At 56.2% G+C, this 15946-nt stretch overlaps 1 protein-coding gene and 1 non-coding gene across 2 annotated transcripts; one reads left to right on the forward strand and one right to left on the reverse strand.

The window, feature by feature from the left end:
• Window positions 1–2279: 2279 nt before the first annotated feature.
• Window positions 2280–2353, reverse strand: NCLIV_t100005. Its single transcript has one exon. It is a non-coding gene; the product is annotated as a tRNA-Arg (tRNA).
• A 2349-nt stretch (window positions 2354–4702) lies between these two features.
• Window positions 4703–13058, forward strand: NCLIV_033340 (putative sulfate transporter; the record flags this gene model as incomplete). The annotated part of the gene is made up of 9 exons (XM_003883530.1): window positions 4703–5976; window positions 6294–6475; window positions 6958–7100; window positions 7776–8108; window positions 8427–8637; window positions 8933–10315; window positions 10765–11009; window positions 11741–11935; window positions 12420–13058. 9 exons carry the CDS (start codon window positions 4703–4705, stop codon window positions 13056–13058), a joined length of 4605 nt encoding a protein of 1534 aa, XP_003883579.1.
• Between the last annotated feature and the right edge of the window lie 2888 nt (window positions 13059–15946).

Raw genomic sequence — 15946 nt, forward strand, 5'->3', positions numbered from 1 at the left:
ATCGGGCAAGAAAGAGCTACTGGATGGAGAGGACAAATCGCCATGGAGCGCGCTCCCGGCAGAGACTAGCTGAACGGAGGGAGACGAGGGCGAAGAAGAGAGGAGAGACAAGATCGAACACGCGAGTACAGCCAGGGATCCGAAGCAGATGAGGTGCCGCCTCGATCTCTGGTCGCGCGCACGAAGGGATCGAAGAGGGGACGGGAAACCGCGCGATGCGGAAACGGGCGAGAAGCTGACGTCCGCGGTCTGCTCCTCGCAGCTGGCAGTGTACGGCCACCTGGAGGCTGCGGCCCTCCGTTCCACGCAGCGGATCGAGTTGTGGTTTGCCATTCTGTTCAACAGTTGGTCTGAAAACGAAGCCGAAAACCAGAGAAAAGTGCGCAGAGACCGGATAAAAAAGATGGAAACTGAAGGCGCTGAAGGTTGGAACTCGCTCGCCGTTGCGTCGGTTCGCTGTCTCTCGGTGAACCGAAGCAAAGAGAGGCAAGCCGTCGCGCTATTTACATCCGAGGCGACAGATCCCGCCGTCTTTCCGTAGTTCTTCCGGAAAGATGCGTGGCGAGCTCCAAGGCGAGAGTTGGCGAAAATCTGGATGCTGCAACGAGAACGGTGCAAGCGAAAAGCTTTCAGAACGAAAACGGGAGGACGGGAGAACGCGGCAGAAACAGTCCACAGACTTTGCTTCGATTTCGCTCTCCCTCTCAGTGAGAACAAAGACTGGAAAACGCTGAGCATCCGGGAGAAGGAAACAGGTATGGGAATCGCACTTGCTTTCCTCTTGCCCCGGTTTTTGCCGAGCACGCAGCCGAAAAACCCATCGGCAGCCGCAGTGTGTGACTGCATGCGAGAAAGGCACGGCAGCGGTCGCTCCCCTCGGGCAACTCTCAGCGCCGAGGCAAAGAGTAACGAACCATGTTGTCTCGAATAGATATATCTGCCTTTCTCGAGGCGAAGAGCCTTCTTCATTCGCTGCAGTGAGGAAGACGGCTAACTCCTCCCACACACGGAAAAATGAAACACAACGCCGCAAAAACCAACACCCCCATATATGTATACTTATATATATATATATATATATATATATATATAAGTATGAGTAAGTATATATATATATATATATATATATATATATAAGTATATATATATATATACTTACGCAGACAAAGAATCGTACCCATATGCCTACGTATATTGGAAGCTCTGCCCTCCTGTCTTCGCTTGTTCTGTCCTGTACCTGCGTATATGCAACACTTTGCCATGTGTTCGGCCCCTGGCTGTTGTTCACTCCGCGTGTTTGCCCTCTGTGAGAAACAGGACTGCCTCCCTCGTCGTCGTAAGCCAATCTGGTGTCTCGTCTGTGCTGTCGCCGCTCGTTGCCCAGTGGAGCAGCGCAAGCAAAAACGCCCGAAAGTCGCGAGTTGACCGTTGTCGCTGGCTGCCGGAGAGACGGCACACCCGCAAGTCTGAGGTGCGTCGACATTCGCTGGCGCCTCCAGCGGAGGTTGGCGCCTCCCTGTTGCCTTCCCCCCGTTTGCTGTTCACTCTTCCATCTTTTCGATCGTCTTCGTTTGAGCAATCAGCAACCCCGACTCACGTTCCTCTCTGAGAAGAGCCTCTGTGTGTCCGGGTTCCTCGCGAATCGAGCAACGAGCTAAATCCACCGATATCGAGGTGTAGGTTACCTGCTTGTCAACTACGCGTTGCACACTCGCAGAGTTCCGCTCAGGTAACCACTTTAACCGGAAAGCCGTGTGACACACAGTTTGGTGGCTTCTTCACCCCTCTACCAGGGGGCTACGCACGCTTGCGTATTTGTGGATCTTCGCCGTGTTCGCGTCTGGAACTTTTGTTTTCTCCGCCCTCTGCCATGTCCACGAAGAAAGGCTGCCGTGTGGGGTGTACACATACATACATCTATACGTGCGTATGCATCCATTTACACTCACGTCGCTGTCGCGGGCTCTCTCTTCTTCAGGCCCCTTTGGCAGAGAGGTGTTAAATCACACTGCTTATCCACGTGTGTCCCTTCAAATCTTTAACTTGAAAGAGCAGTCTCAACTGAAAAAGCAGGAGGGACGACGCGACAGCAGGGTGGCGTTTGCCCGGCACCTCGTCGTGAACCGCGCACCGTTGCGGCCATGCGCACAGTAACTAGAGGATGTAGTCGCGAGTTGCCTACTCAGTGAGACACATAATGACGACATTCCTGACAGGCAGCAAAAACCTTGTGTTAAACATGTTCGAAACACCTTCATCTTGCGTGTATGAGAATAAGTTAGGCCGAGCAGGATTCGAACCCACGACCACCCGGTCCGTAGCCGGGCATTCTATCCAACTGAACTATCGGCCCGTTAGCGTCAGAAACGCAGCCTACGGAGGTGGACGCACGAAAATGGACACTTTGTGAGCCGCCATGTGACTCGGAACGCCTCCGTCGAGCGCCTGGTTTCCCCCTGCACGAAACGCGGCACTTCAGCGAAGGCGCCGCGTTCATGTTCTGAGCTCACAGGCTCGGCTTCCAAGACAAACTTTGGAGGGCTGTTCAGTTGGTGAGAGCGCCTGTTACAATCTCCAGCGGGTTGGTATTCCCAACTTCCTACCCAAACGCCCCACAAATCACGAGCACACCATCGCGTTGTTTCCATGGAAATAGGCGTTGCATGTCGCCATTCTTGATGAACGGCAGAAGAAGAGAGACTAGCTTCCCTTCTGTGTCTTGCGGGATGTTCAAGGATTTTTCTCGTCGAACAGGCCGTTTCTTCTAGGCCGACTCAGGTGGAAGCCTCGCGGAGTGCCGCCCCTCTCGCCAAAACACCTGACCAAGAACATAACTTTTCAGCAGTCTCGCACAGGAGATAATCCCAATCCTGCTTCTGCACGCCTTCTCTCACGCCGCCCTAGCACACCCGGAATACACGCAGATGTATGCGAGACGCAGCCGTGAGAGGGTGGCGGGGATCCGCCGGTCGAATGCCTGGCATGCACGTACAGCGTCTCTGACAGAGTCCCGTTTTCGTGTGGCGGCTTTGCCGCCAGGAAAGCCCCATTGCGGCTGAGGACGATTGCAAGCAAAGTGAGGGGCGCTCTGTGTTTCCATTCTGGCGACTGACTGCCGTGCTGCGCCTTTCTGGTCCGGCGCCCCGGTCTCCCCAGTGCTGCGTCGTTCCTGGGACTCGTTTCAGCCTACTCTCTGGGATACACACGCGGAAGCCGAGAGAGTCGACGTTATCCGGGAGGGGGGGGCTGCAGGAGAGGGCGGCTCCCTCCCTGAAATCTTCTTTTAATGCGATTTTCACCAGACGCCTTTGGATGCTTTCCCGTCGTTGCGGATATACTCTAAAAAGGAAGGCGGGAACCGCGCGGAGACGGGGTGTCTCGGAGAGTTCCTGCGTGTGAGGGGGAGGTTGTCAGAAACATCGGGAAGCTGGCGATCGAGAAACGGACGAAAGTGTGAATTGAAAGTGTGGATAGACAGGAAGTCCGACACACCATCCGCTCCCCTTCCGCAACAGCGGCGAGGAAGCGCTGTCGCGGCGTTGTGTGGCGCCGCGCTTTTGCCCCAGTGGGTGCGCCTTTTCACCGGCGTTCTGTTGCGCTCAAGAACGCGGATAGGTTTCTCTCGATCCGCCCCATCTTTCCCTCTGTTTTGTCGTTTACTGTATTTCTAGGGAGGAGAGAGCAGAAACGTGCCCGGTACGTGATTTGCTTCAGTTCCTTGTCGGTGCTTTTCTCACAGCTCTCTCGCCCGATAAACGCAGTTCTCGACTCACAGGGATATCTGGTCACATGTCATGTCGTCCGTGTGCTGGGTAGGCATTTCGTCAACTTTATGTGTATCGGCGCGTCGAAACCTTTTTTTTTACCGTAGAACCACATTTCTTGTCTTTCTCCGGCAGTACGCCGTTTGTCTCGTGTGTCGTCTTCAGTTCATGTCTCCTGTCAGAAGCGGATTGCATGCAAAATTCTCACCAGCTTCCAGAGCTGACAGTCTTCCTTGTAGTTTGACGAACAGGAAAAAGTATAGTAGCCTGTGCGCGTTTTCAACCATGGAGGCGCGCTGAATGTCGTCACAGTTAAAAAGCGACGGACGACCTCCCTCCCGGGGATGCTGGCAGGAAGACGGGTGATTCCTGCCAGGACGCAGAGACTGGACGTGTGTCCCTCCATTTGCAGTCCGCGTCGGTCCCCGAGTTCTCTTCGCAGGCAGGAAATCGCAAAGCTCACGCCCGAGAGAATACAGCCACGCTCATTTTCTTCTTTTTGGCGGCATGTTCCAATCGCGGCTGCGGTGTATGGACACCTTCGCAGTTAGCCAAAGAGGGAACACGAATGGCCACAGTTGACATCCACATTTCCAAGAACGCAGTTTATCTTCTCTTCCTGTCCTGTGTGTTTTCTCGAAAAGGGTTGTTTTCCTGCTTTCGAATGTCCTACAAAAGTGTCGCTGATTCTCTTTCTACGCTCCCCATTCTCCTCTCTGACGCTGCGCTCCGTCCTCCCGCCCGGTTTCTGTTGCCCGTCCCCGTCCTCCGGCAGTTTGTTTCGTGGGTCCCCTGCCTCCTCCACTTTCTCTTCTGTTCCATCCGGACTGTGTCCGCCCCCTCTTCGTTTTTCCGGATTTCCTCATTTCCGTCCACCCAGGCGCCGCCCGTGGACGTTTCGGTGTGCCCCGAGTTCCGGAACCGCCCGTCCACACACCATGCATTTTCTCGAGACAGAGGAGGCGCCACCTGGCCCTCTTCCGCTCCGTTCGGACGCGTCAACAGGCTGCCAGGCGACTGGTCCAGGGCTGTCCACGTCCCACGCCCCGTCGTCAGCGGCCGCGCCTCCGTCGCCTGCAGAGTGTCGAGACGCGGCCAGGCCGCTCTTCTCCTCCGCCGCTGTGCATGCGAGTCCCCCGTCGCCTTCTCTCCTCGCCTCGGTGTCTGACAGTGCGGAGCGTGAAGCTGGTGCCGAGGCCCAGGCGCCGCCAGGACGTCCGCCTTCGCTGGGCTTTCGAGGAGCGGAACCGCCCTCGCCCGCAGCGTCTGCCGCAGGACACACTTCAGGCGCTGTCCACTTCGCTTCGGGTTCTCAGCAAGAAAGCCAGTCATCGTCCCCAGAGGCGCGTCCGCCTGCGCTCCTTGTTTCTTCGCGTTTGGTCCTCGAACCTTGCGGTGCGGACGCCCCACGGCGAACTCCGCAGCACGCGCTTGACGCGTCTGGAGGCCCAGGAGACTCCTCCGGTTCTCCGCCAGGACGGGCGGGCGGCCGAGGAGGCCGAGGAGGCAAAGATGACGAGGTTCCGGTTCCTGTTTCTCCGTCTCAGGTGCGAGCAGCCGGCGTGTCTCGAGTGTCCCCACGAATTGTCGGCGTGTACTCCTCGGGGAACGAGTCGGGGCTCGCGGCCAAGAAGCGGGGCAACAGACCCCCGGACGAAGGCGGCGCCCTCACCAAGGCGACGCTTGTGTACGGAGAGGAGGGAGCGAGGAGGCGGCAGGACAGGGAAGGCGACAAAGATGCCTCGTCGCAAGACGGTTTCAGGATGCTGGGCGCCGCGCCGCGGCCTGGACCCTCTGTGGCGACGCACCTTCTCGCTGCGCCGTCCGCTCTGCCTGCAACAGAGGCGACGGCCATGAGTGTGCCGAGTGGCGGCGCAGTGGGGAACCGAGAACCCCTGTGCTACGAGAAGAGACTCGCCGAGAGAGCCGCAGCAAGTGAAGACGCCAGACGGGAGACTCCCGGCGCAGAGAAAGCCTCGCCGAGCCTCGAAGTCGGAGAACTGCGTCCTGCGGTCCCAGAAACGTTCCGGCTGATGCCGGTCGTCGGGGACCGCGCGACTGCGACGGGGGCGAGGAAAAGGAAAAAGAAGAAAGTGGGCTTCAGACGAAGAAGCGGAGACGGGGCCGAGCGACCCGAGAAGCCGCCGGTGGGAAAGGGCGGATCTCTCTTCCTCCACCCTGCGCTAGGCGACGATTCAGAAGGAGACTCAAGGTGAGTCCAGGACGCCTCTCGAGGATGTTCGAATCCTGACAGTAACTGGTGGGGCCAGATGTGAGTCGCGTTGCGTCGTGCACACTCTCATCTCCTCGCCGCTGTCGGCCGTCCTCTCGTCTTGCTTTTGCGTCCTCATGAAGTTGTCATGTTCTCGTGTACGCGTACACCCAGAAGGCTCTGCAGGCACAGTGCCCTATCGTACACACATATCCACGTTTACGTGGATCTGTTGTGATGGCGGCGAACCTCAGTCCCCAAGTGTTTCTGTACACATGCAGCGGGCTTTGTGTTTTTTTTGTCTTGGGGTTGAACAGGAACGCCGACGACGAGGAGTCGCCCACGTCGCTCTGTTCTCCAGAGTGCTGCGGATTCTTTTGGGGTCAGAGATGGCACGTCATGCAAGGTTGCCTCTGGGGCTGGGGCTTCACCAACAGACCAAGAGAAGGCGTGCGCTATTACCTCAGCGAAATCTTCGCCGCACTCATCATCGCTCTGAGTAAGCGGCAAGAGGTTATTCACCGGCTGACACACTTGGCGCGGTATTCGCCAAATGCTCCGACAGACGGCGACGAGGACAAACACCGATATCTGCGTGCCTCATGTATACCTCCATCACGCATCTCTCCCTGTCACTATCTGTATGTAGATTCAGGTATCGATTTTTGTGTCTAGTTGAAGGTTGTAACGCATCTGTTGATCTGCCATGACTCTGTCTCTCAGGTCCCGCTCTGTCTGTATTTCGACGTATATCTCTCTGTCTAGCTTTTTCGATCTCCCAGCAAACCCACCAGTCTTGCCCCCACCAGTCTTGCATGCTGCCACGTGGAATGTTCCTGCCTGCGGATGCGTGTATACAGTCTTACGACGGCTGCGTGCGTGCGCACCGGTGTACCAGGGTGACGCATTCAGACAGGGTCCTCACAAGGCGTCGCGCGCGGAAACGTAGTGAAACCTGTTTCTTGTTTTTGCCTTCTTCAGCGCAAGTCCCGGAAGCAGCCTCGTTTGCCATGATGGCCAACCTGCCTCCCGCCATCGGCGTCCACAGCGCGTGGATCATCGGCCTCTTCGCTTGTGGCCTTGGCGGGAGACCGGGGATGATCAACGGCGTCACAGGCTCTTTTGTAAGACACAAGCACATACCGTCGTATAACATCCGGCGGCCATCGAAACCAGAGAACGTTACACGCTCACATACACACGTCGACTCCGACATGGTCATAGCGGCACTTCCATAGACATCCATCCGCATTCACGCGCATATATATATATATATATATATATGTGGATATTTACATGTATATATATTTATATATTCATATATATATATATTTATACACATTTATATTTGTATATATATATATATATTTACACATTTATATTTGTATATATATATATATATATATACACATTTATATATGTATGTGCCCATGCATTAGCACATGCCGTGTTTGGATGCCTGTGACGCGGAGGGCTAGTGATGGGAAGACCACTGGCAAAGAAGGAGTGCGCGGCTGGGAACGACGGTGAGGGCGACGGAGTCTGGAGTTCGAGGAAAAGGGAGGGTAGCGTCGGAAGGAGTTTCACGACGTTCTGCGTTGAGGGTTTCGTCGCCTTGTTCCTTCGATTCCCACGTTTTCTTTAGTCATCTTGGAGCTGGTGTTTCGTCGTGTTCCTTTCTCTACATTGTTGGCGTCGCACACGTAGGGTCGTTCGCGAGCCCGCGATTCACATCCGGCGACTGAGGCCATGAACCTGCGAATGCGTTTCCCCCTTCTTGGTGTGTCTCGCCTTTGCAGGCCGCGACGATTGGGGCGTACGTCGCGCGGACGTGTACGCAGTCTTCGTGCGTCTACGAAGGCGTCGAGACACTGGTTGCGTCGGTGTTTGTGGCGGGGGCGATTTTGCTGGCTTTCGCCTACAGCCGTCTCGCGTGCCTGGTTCAGCTGATTCCTGCGTCGGTCATGATCGGTTTCTGCAACGGCATCGCCATCATCATCTTCCTTGCGCAGCTCCAAATCTTCAAAGACCCCGCGACTGCGGAGTACATCACAGGCGCTCGCGCGGGATGGATGGCGGGCGAGTGTGTCTTGGCCGCTGTCGTCATGGAAGGATGGCGGAAAGTGCCGTTTGTAAGAAAAAGAAGCGTCTGCAGTGCATGCGCACGTCGTTTGGACACCCACGCGGATGGACGAAACAAACAATTTTCAACGCGAAAGACAGTGCTCAGCGGTCGTCCTGCATCTCCTCATACACACGCAGAGACATCTACGCATATTCGGCTTCTACGTACCTACACATTCTCTATAATCAAACATATATATAGTAATATGTATGGATACATATATGTATACATATGTATATATATGTATATATGCCTATGGGCTTTATAAAGTGTAGAGGTGTGCAAGCGTGGAGGCGTGTGTGTGCATGGGTGTCGATGTGTTTAGGTGGGGAAGTTGTTGCCGGGGTCTTTGATTTCAATGGTTGCCGCTGGGCTGATGGAGTTTCTCCTGGCGCGCATGCTTTTCGACACGAAGACGCCGACGATCGGAGAAGTCGCAGAATTGACGGCAAACTCCGCGCTGCCTTCGCCCTTCTTCGCGGACTCGCGATGGGACTTCTCCAACAACGTCGAGGTCCACAAAGCGCTCATGCAAGGTGAGAAGAACAAGGGAAGCAGATGGAGTCACTCGCGAGACGGAGACAGAGGAGACAGCGAGGAAGGGAGACGGGGATCCCGCTTCCGACGAGCATTTTGGAAGCTTCCAGGGTGGTCTGGGGACGTCTCTCGGCGTGTCTCTCGAGGCATTTGCCTCTCCTCTCTCTGTGTATCCCCCAGCGGTGCGTGTAATGCGCAGCACTGTGCGGCGGGCGCATGTGGTTTTTCGGGTTGATGGGTCTGAGGTTCTTGCGCCTGCACGCTCGAGTCTCCTGATATGTCGTTGCGTCCCAGGGCTGATTCTCGCAGTGGTCGCGATTCTTGAGACGCTGATGACTGTCGAAGTAGTGGACATTTACGCGGCGCAAGCAGCGTTGCCGCCGGAACCGGCTGAGCCTGCTGCAGGGCGGCGGCGAGAGGCCTTCCTCAAGCGGCTGCTTCCGCGCTCGCGCGATCCTTCTGGCCCGGCACAGACGCCCCCCGCCGAGTCCCGCCCCCGGGGCTTCTTCTCGCCGGCGTCCTCCGGCGACAAACTCGGCGTGTACAACGTCATCGGAGAACTTGCAAACCGCGAGGGAGATGAGGGTGACGAGCGCGGCGACGGCGGGACGAAGGCGTCTTCGCGGAGCAACTGGTCAAAGCGGCGCGAAAGCGAAAGGGGACTCGGCGAGTGCGGCGAGGGCATCCCTATCGGTTTTGACGCGAAACCGATGCGGCGCGGCGTCTCGTCGGAGAATACTTCGCGGGGCTCCGGGAGTGTCTCCCCGCCCGCCTCGCTCAGGACAGAGACGGAGAGCCCCGTCGCGCACGCAGGGGAGCGGCGTTTTCTAGGGCGAGACGCCGAGACGCCCGAGGCGAACGCGAGGCGCCTGCCGTCCTCCGGCTCGGCGCCGAGGCCGGGTCGCGGGCCTGTCTCCGCTTCCACCCTCCTTGGAGAGGCCGAGGAAAGAGAAGCGTCTTCGCCTTCTCGCCGCGCGTCTCCACCGGGAGAAGGCGTAGATCTCCCTTCGTTTTCTTCCTCGCGGGTGGCAACGGCGGCGCAGCCACGGAGAGCCGGGGAGACTGCGCACCGTGCGCGGACGCACTCTGTGGAGGCACCGTGGAGCGACAAAAGCGGCGACGAAGCGAGGCGAGAGGACGAAGACACGCGGGACGCCGTTGCGGTCCAGATCGGACAAGACTCGGGGGCGACTCGAGGGCAGTGCTCAGTCTCGTCTCTGCTTTTGCGCGAGGACGAGGCGACGCGACAGCTCGGGGAGATTTCGCGGGAGCTTCGCGGGCCGAGCGCTGCGCGTCTTGGCGAGGCCGCCTTTGGACGACCCAGACGAACCAATGGAGGCACGAACGAGAGCGACGCTGGGGGCGATCAAGCAGAGGTCGGTCAGGTTGACGCGGCATTTGACGGGAATGGCGAGGAGCGAAGAGGCGCAGCCTCGTGTGTGGGCGGGGCCGTGGGAGGCGCGGAGAAGCGAGAGACGAGTGGGGTCGTGCCGAACGAGACGCAGGAGTCGCGTGGAGGACGAAGAAAAGCCGCCGTGAAGGGAGACGGCGACCAGCAACTCTGGGCCGCCGGAATCGCCAACGTCGTTTGCGCCTTCTTCGGCGGCATGGGAGGCGGCGCCATGATCGGCCTCTCCGTCATGAACCTGCGAAGTGGCGGCAAAGGAAAAGAATCAGGTAGGCTGACGTCCATTTTTTTGTCTCTCTTCTCTCTCCTGAGAGCGTGTGTGTATCTTGGGGCCCACACAGTGAGCGACTGTCTCTCGAGGGGCGGAGCTGTACATACACGCGCTTCCACGCGAGCATGCGCCAAGCCGGTACGCGGTTTCTTTCGGCGAAACTGGGCCAGGCAGTGTCGACACACATCCCGTGGATAGAGATTCGAGTCCCAGAAACACAGGAGGAAAAGCTCGCAACCCACCTTTTCTCGTCGCACCTCTCGCCCACACCGATGTATCTGACCCTTGGTAGATCTGCGTTTCTGCATGTGTGTATTTAATGCATAAATATACATACATATATTTGTATACATATATACATGCAAAAGGATGTGTACGTGAGTACATGAAGATGTCACCAGTTATCGGTAGCTCTGTCGCCTGCTTTGGCTTCGGGTGTCTTTTCAGGTCTTCTGCAGGCGGTGTTTGTCTTTGTGTTGATCGCGGCGGCCTACAAGGTGTTGAACTTCTTGCCGATTGCGGCGCTGGCGGGAATCATGTTTTGCGTGGCGTTTCACACTTTCAAGTGGTTCTCTCTTCCCATGGTCGTGGCCAGTTTCCTCCCCGAGACCCTCCGGTCTTTGCACCCCTGTCTCGTCCAGAAAATCTCCCGCGCCGACGCAATCATCGTCGTCACCGTCACCATCTGCTGCGTACGCAAATAGCTTAGGGAGTCTGTACACCTCAACCGGAGCTCCGCGTCGGCTGCTCCATCCTCCTCGCTCATTTCTACTCACCTTCACTCCACTCACACATATATATATATATATATATATATATATATATATATATGCATGTTTCTACTGACTGAGACGGCAGACATATATATATATATATATATACATATCGCGTATGTCTCATAATGTGCTTGGACATGCTGGGGTGTCGTTCGGTTGAGGGGAGATAGAAGAGCGCACGAGCAAGTGGTTGGGTTGGACGCGCGACAGGTCGTTCTTCTTTGTCTTTGTGGACTTTTGTGTTTAGAAATTCCTGAATGTCGCGCTGGCGGCGGGAATTGGTATTTTCATCGCGGCCCTTGTCTTCGCCTGGGAGGCCAACCGCCGCTTCTGCGTCGAGGCTGCCGAAGACGAAAAGAGGCAGATCAAGGCACGTGCCAGGGAAACGCGAAAAACGAGAAAGCTGGCGGCGCGATGAGGCACATGTACACCTCGAAAACGCGACGCGCCGATGAAGGCACTACTCTATTGAGGCTGTGGCCGTTTCGGTTGTTCGCTTGATGCCCTGATGTGGATGGGATGCCGCGAGATGACGTGTGTCTTTCACCATTCCCTGGTTTGCTCTTCACCTGTCTCTTTTCCCGTTTTTTCGTTGGTCTCGCCCCTGACGTGCGTTTCCCGGCTTTCCGTTTTTCTGTCTCGTTCAGTATTACGAAGTGCAAGGGCCACTGTGCTTCAGCACGGCCCACAAGTTTGAGAGCGCCTTCAACTACGACGAGGACCCGCCAACGGTCATGTGCATGCTGAGTGGTAACACTCGGTTGTTCGACTACAGTGCGATGGCGAGCCTGGATGCTGTTAGTCGCGGATACATGCGAAGAGGAAAAACGCTACACTTCAAGGTAAACGGCCGCTCTCTCGTTCTGTGTGTGTTTGCCCTTTATCGTGATTCGTATCGCTTCTTTTCTTCCGTATACCTGCTGGACGTCTTTCCTCCTTTTTTGTCTACGCCTTTGTGCCTGCTGCGCGCGTGTCTCTTTCCGTCTCTACGCCACGCGTCTATCCCTCAATTTCTCTATCTCTGTTGCTCTCCCTCTCTTGCTTGCCGTGCCTATCTGCCGTGCCTATCTGGATCTCTCCCTTTCTGTCTCTACAGGTATATATATATATATATATAAATGTTCCCACGTCTGTCTCTGTCGTTCTCACTCTCTCGTTCTCCCTCTCTCGTTCTCTCTCTCCATCGGGTTGCTTTTTGTGTCTCCGGGTCTCTTTCTGTTTCCTCGGTCTGTCTGTCGAGCCGGTCTGCGTGCTGTGTCAGGGCGTGCGTCGGAGTTTGCACGCGGTCTTCCGGCTGTTTCTGTTTCGCGTGTTCCCCTTTTCCAGGGCATGAGTCACGGATGTTTGAACATGATGGCAAAGGCGAATCACTTGATGCAGCACATGGACTACGAATTGATTGAGTTGGACGTACCGCCCATCCATCACCTGGTGGAGGTACACCCGGACGACGACCGGGAGTCGGCGTTCGCCGAGTCGCTTTTCGCGCCTTCGCATCCGACGTCGCGGGCTTCTTTCTCGCGAAGAGGTCACCAGTCGTCCCTCGCGTCGCGAGCCCTCGACTCCTTTCCGCGACACAACTCGTCTTCTCTCTCGCGCGTTCGGACCGGCGCGGCGCGTCTGCAGCCATCCGCGGAGGCCAGCGAGACACGAAGCGAGCGACGGCGAGACCAGGAAAGACTCGGGGAGACATATACGTCTATAACCGACGAGGAGTCGCAAAAGGACGCCTACAAGCGGCAAGGCGTCTCAGACGCGTCGCGACGCACTGCATGCGAAACGACTGCAGGTCCAAGTCTCTCGCTCACTCAGACCGTCTGTGTCGGCGAGCTGGGGGACTCAGAGGAGGCGCGCCCAGAGCCAGGCGGGAAGCCGCGACAGAGACGCAGCGCCGCCGAACGGAGAGAAGACTCGGATCGAGACGAGGAGATTGAGGGCGAGAAGAAAAGAGGGATAGAAAAATAGGAACTCGTAAACGTTTGTGGGAAGAGAGAAGAACGACGCAGAGAGAGAGGAGAGAGGAGAGAGGGAAGGAGCGGGGTGGATGGCGGCGCGAGGCGCAAGTCCTCGGAAGGTCGTGGCGTTGAGACGCGGGAGGTGAGGGGCGAGGCACATGGCGAGAGAGAAGGGAACCTGCGGAGTTCTGGTTAGAGACACGCAGGTGGAAGGCGCCGAGGACAACGGAAGTCGGGAAAGAAGGAGAGCGGGACAGGAAAAAACGCTAGGGGACCACCAGGGGGCCGCCGGCGGTGCATGTTAATGGAAAAGGAAACATGTGAAGCTGGCGATAAAAATGGTTGAGATCGAACGAGCCTCTCTTATTGGAGAGGACGCGTGTGTCTGAAGGTGAATGCAGAAAGGAAGGCGTCTGCAGAGTGCCGAGTTTTTGAAGACGGTTGCGCCGTATGGGCGAGGAGAAAGAGGCGCATTGCAGCCATTGTGGGCAGAGCGTGCGGTCAAGCTCCGCACCGGCGAAGCCACGCGCAGGAAGATACGAAGGGCATGTCGCATTCGCCTTGCTGTGTATGTTTGTTTGTGTCGCTCAAGTTGTGTGAAAACGTTCGTTCCGTCTACGAAAAAATCGTGCCTTGCGGGAAGCGTTGAAAAATATGTGTCGAGCGACCTGGCTCCCAGCCGTGTCGGCGTCGCTCACCGATCGCAGAAAGGCCACCGAGGCATCGGGCCGGATGGGGATTCCCAAACTCTGCGTAGGGTGTAAACACTTACGTTTGTAATCTTGCGTTAGTCCGTTGTAAAAATGCGTGTGAGAAATGCGTGTGTGTAGGCCTAAGCGGGTGTACAGATGCATGTATAGAGTTGTTTGTCTACGCACATGTGCCTGGTGTTTAGATCTGAATCGTTCGTGGACGTTAAGGGGCTCCTTGAGACGGAGAGCGGCACAGTCAGATTTTGCAGCGGTGCGTTGGCGCCTCCTGCCACCGGGCGACTCCTTCGTTTCTGCTCGTGTGACATCTGGTTTTTCGTCGTAAGAGCGCACTCTTTCGTCCGCGCCGCCCCGTTCGTGCATGCATGCACAGATGTTCTGTATCGTTTCTTACCTGCCTTGGAGCGTTTCCTCGCTCCGAGAGCAAGACGCCTCGAGCGTGCGTATACCCTCTTCGTCAGAAGGTTTCGAGGTTCGAAAGGCGCGGGAGGTTAATCGCGTGTTTCTGGAGCACCCAACCCGGCAGAAAAACGCGACTGCGTCCGCGAGAAAAAGCAGGCTGAGAGACGCAAAGAGGTGTCCGTCGATTGGGGCGTTGTCCGGGAGCTTGTCCCGCTAAGTCCGGGCGACCCAACAGCGTTTCTGGGGTGTACGTACACCGCAGCGAGAGGGCACTGCAGGGTAGGCGTTCGAAGCCTTCGCTGGTGTACGTACACCCGAGATGGCTAGCTGGGTCGAGGGTGGAGTCTCGCGGCGAGGGACCTGCGCGTCTCGACTGGCCGCTGTGGGTGGCTCCGCGGACGGAAGAAGTTTGTCGCGTTCGTCGTCAGAGCGTTTCATAGCCTCCATTCTCTCACAGAGGATCGGCAGGCTCGTTGGCCTGCCTGGGGGAGGGGGATTTCTGCCGCCACGCCTGTGTTAATACGGTCGCCAAAGAGCAGCGTCGAGGCTGGCGTCCAGAGGTGCCGGGTTCGGGACAGCACTGTCGCAATTCGTGTGTTCGTTTTTGGATCGTTTCTGTTGTATCCGTATCACTTTCGCTTCGCCCAGATGCTTACAGAGAAGTTCCGCCCCGCAGGCATCGAGTTTGCTGTGCCGCGCTAACCCAGACAACACTGTCTTGCCCCGAGTCGGCGCAGTGTACACCGAGCGAACGAGGGTCAGAGTCGCCGCTTTTCTCCTTACCGTTTGCCACAAACAGATCGCAAGAAACCAAACAGCCCCCGAGAAACGAGGAACCTCAGTGGAGTCGCCTTTCTGCCTCTTCCTTGCTTCAGAGAGAAGGCGACAGACTGAGAGACATAAAGTGGAGAAAAACTCAAACGGCAGACCTACGACTCGACGAGCCTCAGACGCCTCGGTGGTTGCCATCTCTGTCGCAGTCATTTTTGCTGACTAAACACCGTTACCAGAACAATAAATAGGCATACATATCTCTCTATCTGTCTATATGTGTATAGATGTATATATATATATATACGCTAATGTGACCGGCGTTTCATCCGTCCCGAAACCCGACCACACGGTTCTTCGCGATCCACATGCAAAATATGTGCACACCGTAGTAGGTATCGTGTAGTGCAATGTGCATACCCCTACACTCCCCATAACTTCTCATGTTGTACCTCAGAAGAAACCAAGCTCAGAGACTTAAGCCCGTTCTTATGCAGATTTTTAGATGTGCCGAAGGGGGAAAAACGTTGCAGAGCGCGACCCGTGCAAGTCGGAGTGTTCAGTCTCTCAGGAGGCAAACGGGAAAGCTGCTTCATCGAGGTGTTTTTCCGACCACGCGTGAGGCCTCTCCTCACTATGGACCTGTTTGAGAGCGAAAGGAGGGGGAGGGGGGTTATCCGGCTTTTGAGTTCGGAAAAGGGACGACCCTGCCTTTTTGGGAGTCGCATTTCTTCTCAGTACTGTCACGCTTTTTGCGGGCACACCGGGAGAAAAGGTTGCAGTCGCGGAAAAAATTGCCATCGAAACATTATATGAGTCGCCAACTCGAATGTCAAGCACATAAACGGCGCGAATAGAAAATACACGTGCCGGCGTTGTTGTAGAATTGTTTCACGTAGGAGCGGACCGCAGACCTTGTAGGATGTGCCGAGTCAAAGATTGCCGTCAAAATGGTGTGTTTATGCGGCTATCGATGTATGGATAGCTATGCTTTTTTGTCATGTAAGTGTAAATA

Source organism: Neospora caninum, chromosome VIII, assembly GCF_000208865.1.
Source record: "Neospora caninum Liverpool complete genome, chromosome VIII".
Lineage (NCBI taxonomy): Eukaryota > Apicomplexa > Conoidasida > Eucoccidiorida > Sarcocystidae > Neospora > Neospora caninum.